Below are 11,624 nucleotides of genomic sequence, written 5' to 3'. Positions count from 1 at the left end.
TGTGTTGTGTGAGCTATTTTTCCAAATGTGCTGATTCACAAAACTTCTTTAATAATGGCAAAAGCCTCCAACTGCTATGCATTCTTCCTAATACACCCATGAGCATGTGAGTAGAGGCAGGCACCTGTAGGCCTAACTATTTAGGAGGCTCATTCAACTCTGCCTTAGGTCAACTACAACCAAGCATAAACACATACATATCCCTCATTTAATGGCTCTGGAGAAAATTTTCAAAGTTGTAGTATTTCCTTGTAATAATGATCCCAAATTATTAGAACTCAGAGGTTGAGCAGAGTCAGCTGTAACTGTGTTAGGGCTTAGGAGCCTGATTACATGGGTATCTATCTAGATGGCACATGTTCAAAGACTTACCAAACACAACCAATCATTCATTATGAACAATATTTTCAATACTATTAGAAAACAAATCCTTTAATTTTTCAAGTGTTTTAAGAAACAACTTTATACTTAAGTCAGCCTTGAAGCACAAAATTTACCAGTTTACTTTTTTGTTTGTTTTTTACACTATCCAGAACAACTGAAGCACCGCCTCTGTGCATAGCACTATTCTAGGTGCAGTAAAAGGGATTCTTAACCCTAGAAACATGATTTCACTTTCTGGAATAGTATTATCTCCTTTCCCAGAGAGTAAAAAATAAATAAAATCGCCATTGTTTACTACTGACTAACCTGCCCGAAGCCTACTTCTGGTCATGGAAAATTTAAGTGTTTCAATGAATTTAGCTTCTACTTCCCCCAAAATAAGAAAGCAGAAATAATTTTCATTAAAAAAATAAAAAAGAAACAGTTTCCCACAAAAGGATAGTTTCTGTTTCTAAGGGTTTTTTAAAATTTTTGTCCCCTAGCTTTTAAGTTTTCTTCCTCCAATACTGCCTTTTTCTATACAAGGCAAATCAGACATCTTTTTATGCTGTTTTCCTTTTCCTAAGAAAAAGTAATGTATTTTGAAGACAAACCATTCCCAAGATTAGTGAAAAATAAAAAAGAAAAAACAACTTTAAAGGTGAATCACCTACATTACCTTGATGAAGTAAAAAAATAAAAAAGCAGTTGGCACTAAAACAGCTATTCCAAATATCTGTGTTTAAACAATTTTTAAAACTGTTTATTTTGTAAGAATGTTCCCCTAGTCCAAAGTAACTATGTTTTAAAAAATTTGGGGCCAGAAAATTTACAAAAACCTTTTCAGTTCAACCTAATAAAAATGATATCTAGAAAATATTCCACATTATTAAGTCTGTCTTTAAAAGAGTTCAGATTCTAAAGCATTCCTAAGGCACGGTGTTCCGGAAGACATATGTGCTTCTGCTGGTGTTGCGTGACGTACAAAGCATCCATGACTGGTTCCAAGGGAGCCCCGACAAGCACTGTGCTCCTGATGCCATGGGACTATGAGAGGAGAGTCAGACATAGGCCCCCAGGGCTGCGTGGAACTCCGTGAGACACTGTACCAGCTGCTGGAACTTGGGCCTCTCCTCCGGGTCTAAGGCCCAGCAACAAGCCATCACAGCAAATCTGCAGTGACAAAAATGGGAAATTGGGCTAATGATGCTACAGTACTCCTAATCTTTTGCTCAATTCGATGCCAGTTGTTTTCTGTCTAAAGGTGGGCATATGGGGAGAATGACATATTAAAAATCAATGAATATTACTATATGTTGGCAGTTCTAAAATGAAAAGAAACTAAAACACATCTGAATTTTATGTGTGGGTTTCAATTCTTCATGACATTATATCAAAATACATCAGCAAATATAGAGACTTCATGTAAATCCCTAAAACACAGACAAAATAACAACCTGTGTTTTCTGGAGAAAGAACTTGGAGGAAGAGGAAGATTAAGCTAAGCTCTAAGCACACTGGATCTACAGTAAAATCAGTGCAAAAGTTCCCACCTCACCATGGTATAGAAACCTTCAGGGGATTCAGAAAGCAAGACCACAGTCATCTGTGCACTCAATCACCCCTGAATAGCCTCTTGCCCACCCTACTCCCTTTATATGGGAAGATTACCTACATGAGGAAGGCAGGAAATAGGAACTATCTCAGCCTGGAACATTTTCCTTACATATCAGTTGACACCAAATGGCAAGGCAAGATGACAATGAGAAAAGCTTTCTATAACTAAGGCTGTATCAATAAAAGTCGGATACACACTCTACATAGAATAACTAACACAGTATTCAGTATTTTCTTACTATGTACATTACTGGTCTCTCAGATTAGACTAAGCACTACAAATATAAGAACCAAAAAATGTTCTAATGTCAAATGTATTAAAGAGTGAATGAGTCTGGCTGACTCTGTGGTTCTCTATGAGTCTAATTCAAGTCCAAAGAATCATTACTCTCCAAAGGAAAGTCTCTGTATGAATACGGACACCGGCTCCTCTAGTATCATAAATGGAATGAAACCCATGTCTTCAAGCTCAGAGAAACTCACAGCTCATCAGGACAGTTGATTGGCTGGGCTATTCGGTAACCATCTTTCAGGTACGCGGCCATCTCAAAGGGATCAATGTCCACATAGGGCGTCTGGCCCAGAGTCATGAGCTCCCACAGCGTCACTCCGAAGGCCCACTGAGGAGAGAAGGAGAAACACAATGAGGGAAGGGACCAGGGATGGATCAAAAATAGCACCCAACTCTTAAGGAAAGCAAAATATTATCTACAAAAAGAAGTCTACCATAGCTAGTTAATTTCTCTTGCTGGGACAGAAAGAGCCTTTTAATGAATGCACCCCTTAATAGGAATATAATTATTATATATTCTAAAGTAATTAGATCCCTTGGAAAGAATGGTTTTTACTGTTGATTACAAGACCAACCAACCCAAACAGCTAATTAGGTCTAATATTTTCCTAATATGAAAAATCTGTTACCTTAAATAACTATAGCTAGTCTGTATAACTGAGAAGTGGAAAATGATTATAACTTTAGCCTAACTGGAAGGAAGAGCACTCTGAATAAGTTAAATATGTAAACTGTGTAAAATATAAGATGTCATGAATTTTTACTATATTCAAATAATTTAAATTAACAGATGAAAGCATCCTGAAAAAATATCTTCTAACCTTGCTTGAGTGAAAGATCAGATTTATTTAAAATCAACAATGTGAACTATTGGTAGGAACAGAAATCACAAGCAGTGACAAGAGTGTTCGTTCATGGTCCAAGCAGAGCTCCCGATTTTGGCCCAGCTGTGGTTATACTGGCTCGTAGAGATTGTGCAGAGGGCAGGCAACGTATCTACACAGAATTACTGCCTTGCAGCCAGAAAGGACTCAGAGTAGGGACTCCTGCTGATCCACTGCCACACATGAACCCTGAAGTGAGAACAGCTGAAGCTGGATGAGGAGGAAGGTATCATTTTTATGAGTCCCTTCTGTTCTAGACATTTTGAATCCTTTATCTCCATCTGGTTTTCACAACAAACCTGGTAGCCCAGTTTTACAGGTAAGAAAACTGAGGCTCAGAGAAGTAATCGGCCCAAAAAACAAAATTTTTTAATGAATGAAGGAGAAAGAAATAGAAAAGGAAAAAACACAAGTCAAAAACAAATCTGTTTACAAGATCTGAGCATAGTGCATTAAATTTTAAGTAATTATTTTTCAGTAATAAAATCCAGAAATACTCCCTAAAATAAACAGGTTGTTTTTTTAAAAAACTTGTATTAGTGAACATTGCTTTTATTTCTTATTATAATCTATGAAAACAAAACAAAAAAAACAACCCAGTGGACATTTTTAGGATATTTAAAAAATTATCAATGGAGAATTCTATACCAAACCAAAATATACTTAAAAAATGAAGGCAAAAATACAGATTTTTTAGACAAATAGAAGCTGACATTTGGATCTACAAAGAAAATGAATTGTATTAAAAACATGAGTGACAATTAGATATTTTTTATTTTCAAGTTTCTTTAATAGATTGTTTAAAGCAAAAATAGTAACAATGTACTGTATGATTTATAATGTATACAGTAGGTAAAATGTATGCCCACAATAGCATAAAGGATGGAAGAAGATGATAAACGGAAATATTTTAAGTGCTTATATTAAACACGAATGGTATAATATTATTTGAAAGTAGGGGGTATATCATAAACTCTAGGACAGGTTTCTCAACCTCAGCACCATGTATATTGTGGGCTGCATAATTCTTTGTTGTGAGAGGCTATCCCATACCTTGTGGGATGTTTAGCAATATCCCTGGTCTCTACTCACTAGATGCCCCAAGTGTAAAAACTGAAAATACCTCCAGGTATTACCAAATTACCCCGGTGGGGAGGACAAAATTGCCCCCAGTTGAGAACCACAAGTTGCCCTCAGTTGAGAACCACTAAGCTAGATTAATCAAAGAAAATAAAGGACACAAATTACTGATATCAGAAATGAAAGAGGGACCATCCTTACATCAAAAAATACAAACCTGACTTTACAACATTAAGTTCAGTAATTTAGATGAAATGAACAAATTCCTCAAAAGACATAAATTACCAATAGACGTAAGAATAAATAGAAAACTTATGTAGCTAATATCTATTAAAAAATTGAATTCAGGGCGCCTGGGTGGCTCAGTCAGTTGAGCGTCTGCCTTTGGTCAGGTCATGATTTGGGGTCCCGGGATGGAGAGCTGCTCAGTGGGGAACCTGCTTCTCCTTCTCCACCTCTCAAATAAATAAATATTAAAAAAAAAAAAAGAAAGAAAAGAAATTGAATTGTAGTTAAAAATCTTTTCACAAAGAAAACTGCATCCTGTTTCACTGTGAATTCCATCAAACGTGAAAGAAAAAAATAGGACAAATTTATATGAGTTTCCTTAGGGCTGCCATAACGAAGTACCACAAACTAGGGAGCTTAAACAACAATATGTATTATCCTACAGTTCTGGAATCTAGAAGTTCAAAATCAAGGTGTCGCCAAGGCTTTGCACCCTCTAAAACTCAAGAGGAAGGATCCTTCCTTGCTCACGCCCAGCTTCTGGTGGTAGCCAGAAGTCCTTAGTGCTCCTTGGCTTGTAGATGCAGCCCTTCACGCTCTGCCTCCGTGTTCAGGGACATTCTCCCCTCACATGTCTGTATCTCTTCTTATAAGGGATACTAGTCATGCTGGATTAAGGTCCATCCTAACTGAGTATGACCTCATCTTAATATTATATCTGCAAAGACTTTTTTCCCAAACAATGTCACATTCTAAGGTACTGGGGATTAGGACTTCAACCTATTTTTTCAGGGGACACAATTCAACCTACAACATGATCTTACACAAACTCTTTCAAAAAACAGAATAAGGGGAGTATTTCCCAACTCATTTTGAAGCCAGCATCCCCTTAAATACCAAAACCAAAAAGCTAAATCTTTGGAACTTAGTATCTTTTTCATTAACAGTTCATTAGGGTGGAGCAATGCCCATCCCAGAGGTCTGTGTTTTTGAAGGGGGTAGGGGGAGGAGAGGAAGGCAGGAACAGATGGGAACGGATGTATAGTTTTAAAATCTCCATAGAGGGGCGCCTGGGTGACAAAGTCGGTGAAGCGTCTGACTCTTCATTTTGGCTCAGGTTGTGATCTCAGGGTCATGGGAGCCCATCAGGCTCTGCACTCAGCGCAGAATCTGCTTGGGGTTCTCTCTCCCTCTGCCCCTCCTGCTTGTGTTCTTGATCTCTCTCTGAGATAAATAAATAATTTTTTTAAAAAAATCTCCATACAGACAGAGCCTACTGGAATTTTCCTTAAAACTACTGGTTTAAGGGGCGCCTGGGTGGCTCAGTCGGTTAAGCATCTGCCTTCTGCTCAGGTCATGATCCCACGGTCCTGGGGTTGAGCCCCACGTCGGGCTCCCTGCTCAGTGGGGAGCCTGCTTCTCCCTCTCCCTCTGCCACTCCCCCAGCTTATGCTCCCTCTCTCTGTCAAATAAAAAAAAAAATAAATCTTAAACAAACTACTTGTTTAAAAATGGAAAAATGATTTCAAATTAATAAAAGTTAAAGGAAGGTGCCTGCATACCTCCAGGTATCTGTCTATCTTAAAAGCATACTCTAGGTAAACTTTTAATAATGACAATGATTAGTAATGCTTAATTTTAAAAATCGTGTCTAATTTCCATATGGAAGGTAGTTCACTACTATGATGGAACAGAGCCCAAAAAAGTAAAATTGGTTGGGCGTTCCCATCCCTTTTTCATGAAATGAGATGGATCTGTTCTTATTCACCAATTGTGGCAGGAGCTGTGAAAAAGGAATAATCAATCCAAACTAGATTTTGGAGGAAGAAACAATGGGAATTAGTAACAAGTGGATACTGCCATTTTGTACACAAGGACTAACCCCTGGTTAGTGGACCAGTGGACCTCTAACCAGTGTCAGTGGACTAATCCACTGACAAGAGAGTACACTCTAACAACTTCCAACTGTAAGGGACCTTCACTTCACAGTAATGCTGCTGATATCTGAGATATGGAAGGTACAAAGGTACGAAAACAGTATAATCTGTATAAGCTGATTTAAAAAAAATTACTTCTTTCACATTGTTTTGTTCAATTAATGCTAAGCATCCACCTAAGGTTCTCATATTACATTGCAACACTAAAAAACACCAAAATGAAGAACAATAAAGCCAAAGGGTACACTGCAGTTTCATTTCCTTAAAAGCCAACAAAAGTGATTAATTACATGTTGGCTCACCAACTCTTTAAAAAAAAATCAAGACCAAATAGCACAAGGATGATTTGTGGAAAAACTGCTCTCTAAAGTCTTCCGATAACTAAGCCATTTAAAATTTAGACAGACTTATTCTATAATTGCCTTTTGTTTGACGTCGTTGGAAAGGGGGCAATAAGGTCAAGCTGTTTTTTCCAGACTTTTACGAAAGGCTGCTGCTACATCCGTTTAAAGAACATTTAGAGAATAACAATGTTCTTTTATTCATCTTATTCCTCTTCTCCCAGTTTGTTATTTTATAGCTTCTATATAAGATATGAAAATTTTTTTCACTAACAACATATACTGGTGTGAGCTGTCAAAGTATATAAATAAGATTCTTTTTTACTCTTTAATGTAATATTAACTAATGCTGGGGCTATTAAGAGATTTCCATTCTGTTACTTCAGGAATTTATAAGGCAAGGCTGACCTCAGTATATTACAGACTGCTGAGAAAAGAATTCTGTCCATTTCTAAAGGGTCTCATCTGACCACAGTAAATGCAGCACCATCAGGCGTCTCTGACTAGCCCTTCTGTTAATACTAGAAACCTAACGCTCCCTTCTCACACACGGAAATGGTATTCAGATGACCAAAGTGCAATTAATTTAATCTGGGTCAAGTGCTGTCCAAGCCTGACTAATGAGAAGAATCGTCTAGAGGGTCCGTTACACGGACAGATTCCTCAGTCCTATCCTCGTAATTCTGAAGCCTGGAACTCAGTATTTTAGAAAAGGGTCTTTGTTCAGTCTTAAGTTCTAGCAAATTTAGAAATTAATCTTGGATGTGTTAGCAGTAGTGGTCAGATAACAAAGATAGTTTTTATTTTCATATGGCTGACATTCAATAAAATGCACATAAAGTGCTCAATTTGGTAAGTTCTGATATATGTATACACTCCTGCAACCAGTGCCACAATCAGGACAATGAACATATCCATCACCTCCAAAAGATTCTTCCTGCTCTAGAATCCTTTCCTCCTGTCCTCCCACCCCACCCCTATGGTTCCCAAGTAACCATTAATCTGCTTTCTGTCACTAGGTCACATTTTCTAGAATTTTATATAAATGGAATCATTCAAACAGTACTTCTTTGCCTAGCTTCTTTCACTTAGAATAATGATTCTGACATTCATCTATGACACAGCATGCATTGACAGTCCATCCCCTTCACTGTTGAATAGTAGTCTATTATATGAATATAGCAGCTTATTTATCCAAATGATGGACACCTGATTATTTCCAGGTTTAGTCACTGAAAGCTGTTATAAACATCTGTGTACAAAGTATTGGTATGGATATATGCTTTCATTTATCTAGGAGCAAAATGACTGAATATGGTAGATATGTTTAACTTTTGGGGGAGGGGAGGGGAAGGGAGAGAGAGAATCTTTTTTTTTTTTTTTTTTTAAAGATTTTATTTATTTGAGAGAGCGAGAATGAGAGAGAGAGAGAGCACATGAGAGGGGGTAGGGTCAGAGGGAGAAGCAGACTCCCTGCTGAGCAGGGAGCCCGATGTGGGACTCGATCCCGGGACTCCAGGATCATGACCTGAGCCGAAGGCAGTCGCTTAACCAACTGAGCCACCCAGGCGCCCGGAGAGAGAGAATCTTAAATAGGCTCCATGCCGGGCCTCACAACCTTGAGATCATGACCTTAGCCGAAATCAAGAGTTGGACGTTTAGCTGACTGAGACAGCCAAGTGCTCTGGATGTTTAACTTTTTAAGAAACTGCCAAACTGTTTTCCAAAGTGAATGTACCTAGGTATTAGATTTCCTGCAGCAGTGTAAGAAAGCTACAGTTCCTCCATATCCTTGCAAACACTTGTCTTTAATTTTAGCCATACATATGGGTGTGTAATGCTGTCTCACTGTAGTTTTACTTTGTGTTCTCCTAATGACTAATGAATTTGATATTTTCATGTGCTTGTCATTTGTGTATCTTCATTAGTGAAGCATCTCTTCAAATATTTTGCCCATTTTTGTTACTGAGTTTTAAAAAATTTTTTATATATTTTGTATGTATTTACCAGATGTATATGGTTTGCAAATATTTTCTCTGAGTGTGACTTGTCTTTTCATTCTCTGAATACTGTATTTCAAAGAGCACAAGTTTTTAAATTTTGACAGCCTGTTTTGTTCTTCCAGAGATCTTGATTTGGTGTCCTAAGAAATCTTTGCTTAACACAAATTTCCAAAGGATCTTCTTCTTTGTTCTCTCCTAAAAGTGCTATGGTTTTAGATTTTACATTCAAATCTTTGATCTATTTTGAGTTAATTTTTGTATATGTGTAGCAAGGTTTGGATCAAAGTTCATTTTTTTGTAGCTGGATATCCAACTGCTCTAGGACTGTTTAAAAGATAATCCTTTCTCCACCAAATTGCCTTTGTACTTTTTTGCAAAATAATTGTCCATACATATGTGAGTCAACTTTTAGGTATTCTGTTCTGTTTAACTAGTCTACCTTCATGCCAACATTACACTGTCTTGATTAGTGTAATTTTTAATCAGACCTCCAACTTCTTTTTTCTCAAAGCTGTTTTGGCTATTATAGGTCCTCTGCATTTCCGTATCAATTTTAGAATCAATCTGTCAATTTCTACTCCAAAAATTAAAAGCCTGCAAATATTTTCTTTGGGACTATGTTAAAATCTATAGATCAACTTGGAGAAAACTAACATCTTAATATTAAGATTTCTGATCAATAAATAACAGTATAGCTCTCCATTTATACAGGTCTTTAATTTCTTTCAATAATGTGTTATAGTTTTCATTATGTAGATATTTCACATTTTTGTCAGATATAGTCCTAAGAATTTCATATTTTTGGATGCTTTTATGTTTTTATTTTTTTTAATAAATATTTTATTTATTTATTTGACAGAGAGAGACAAAGCAAGGGAAGGAAAACAAGCAGGGGGAGTGGGAGAAGGAGAAGCAGGCTCCCCGCTGAGCAGGGAGCCCGATGCGGGGCTCCATCCCAGGACCCTGGGATCATGACCTGAGCCAAAGGCAGACGTGTAATGACTGAGCCACCGAGGTGCCCGCTTTTATGTTTTTAAAAAACTTAGGGAAAGAAAACAATATGGAGGTTCCTCAAAAAATTAAAAATAGACCTACATACGATCTGGTAATTCCACTACTAGGTATACCCCAAAGAAATGAAAACAGTATTTTGAAGAGACAGGTGCATCTGCACCCCTATGTTGACTGCAGCATTATTCACAATAGCCAAGATATAGAAACAACCTAAATGCCCATCTACCGATTAATGCATAACAAAGACGCAGTATATGCATAACGGAATATTATTCAGTCATGAGGAAGGATGTCCTGCCATCTGCAACAGGATGGATGGACCTTGAATATATTATGCTAAGTGAGATAAGTCAGACAGAGAAAGACAAGTAATATATGGTATCATTTATATGTGGAATCTAAAAAAGTCAAACTCACGAAAAAGAGAGAGTAAAATCATGGTTACCAGGGGATGAGGGGTGAGAGGGTAAAACTGATGTTTAAGGGTACAAACTTGCAATGAGTAATAAATAAGCCATAGTGATCTAATGCATAGTATAATAAATAGACAATAATATTGTACTATAATTACATAACATGATACTACTACAACAGCAATCATTACAATATATAAATGTATCCAAGTAACATGCTGTAACCTTAAATTTACAAGGTTATATGTCAAATATATGCAATAAGAATGATCCCAAAAAACTTTTAATTTCTGATTTTTCATTATTTGTATACAGAAATACAGCTGATTTTTATACATTGATCTAGTATCCTATAATCTTTTTAAACTCACTTATTAGTTTTAGTAACTATGTTGTATATCACACTGGATTTTCTTCATAGATGATCATGTCCACAAATACTTACTTTTTCCTATCCAATCTTTCCTTGTTTTTTTTTTTCTTTTTTTTCCCTTTTCTTGCCTTAGTGCACTGGCTAGAACCCCAAGTACAACACTGAGGAGAAGTGATAGAGAGTGGGCATCCTTGTCTTGTTCCTTTTATTAGGTAAAATAATTCAGTCTTTCAGCATTAAGTATAATGTTAGCAATAGGTGTTTTTGGTTTTGGTAGATGCCTTTTCCTTTATCAGATTGAGAAAGTTCTCTTCTATTCCTATATTGCTGAGAATTTTTATTAGGAATGAATTGAGGATTTTTTCCCAATACTTCTTCTGTATCTACTGAGATGATCATATAATTTTTCTTTTTTAGTATATTAATACAGTATATTGCACTGCTTGATTTTCAAATGGTAAAACAAACTTGTATTCTTGGAATAAAGCCTATGTGGCCATAACATGATTTTTAAAACTATACTTTGGATTCTATTTGCTAAACTTTTGTTTAGAATTTTTGCATCTATGATCATGAGGAATAACGATCTATAGTTTCTTTTCCTCTTCTCTCCGTCTGGTGCTACCTCAAAGTAGTGCTGACCTCACAGAATGAATTAGAAAGTATTCTCCTCAATTTTCTGAAAAAGAGTGTGTAGAATTTGTATTATTTCTTCCTTAAATGTTTGGAATGCCAGTGCCCTAAAACTCACTCTGGACCCAGAGTTTTCTCTTTCAGGCAGGTTTTTAACTAAACATTCCATTTCTTTAATAGATAAAGGGCTATTCAGATCATCTGCTTCTTGAATGAGCTCTGAAAGTTATTTTGCAAAGAATTTGTCCATTTCACCTAAGTGTCTGAATTTACTGGGAAAAAGTTGTTCATAATCTTCTTATTACCAAATACCTGTGAGAATCTGTAACGCTATCACCTTTCTCATTCATTACATTGTTAATTTGCAACATATTTCTTTTTTCCTGATTAGTCTGGTGAGAGATTTATCATAAATAGTATTCTCACAATTAAGCACTGGTTTCACT

At 36.5% G+C, this 11,624-nt stretch overlaps 1 protein-coding gene across 1 annotated transcript in view; it reads right to left on the bottom strand.

Annotated features, from left to right (window-relative positions):
* Positions 1 to 411: 411 nt before the first annotated feature.
* RYK (receptor like tyrosine kinase) overlaps positions 412 to 11,624 on the bottom strand; it is a 94,916-nt gene continuing 83,703 nt past the window's right edge. The window contains exons 14-15 of the mRNA XM_025867147.2: positions 2,464 to 2,600; positions 412 to 1,536 (exon numbers count right to left, since the gene is read on the bottom strand). Of these exons, the coding sequence (XP_025722932.1) occupies positions 1,425 to 1,536; positions 2,464 to 2,600 (249 nt within the window). The 3' untranslated portion in view covers positions 412 to 1,424. The remainder of the gene's footprint in view (positions 1,537 to 2,463; positions 2,601 to 11,624) is intronic.

The sequence above is a fragment of the Callorhinus ursinus genome, unplaced genomic scaffold (genome assembly GCF_003265705.2).
Source record: "Callorhinus ursinus isolate GAN/ISIS: 27379988/994484 unplaced genomic scaffold, GSC_fseal_2.0 scaffold1, whole genome shotgun sequence".
NCBI lineage: Eukaryota > Metazoa > Chordata > Mammalia > Carnivora > Otariidae > Callorhinus > Callorhinus ursinus.
Note: the sequence above shows the minus strand (reverse complement) of the source record. Positions and strands in the feature narration are given on the sequence as shown.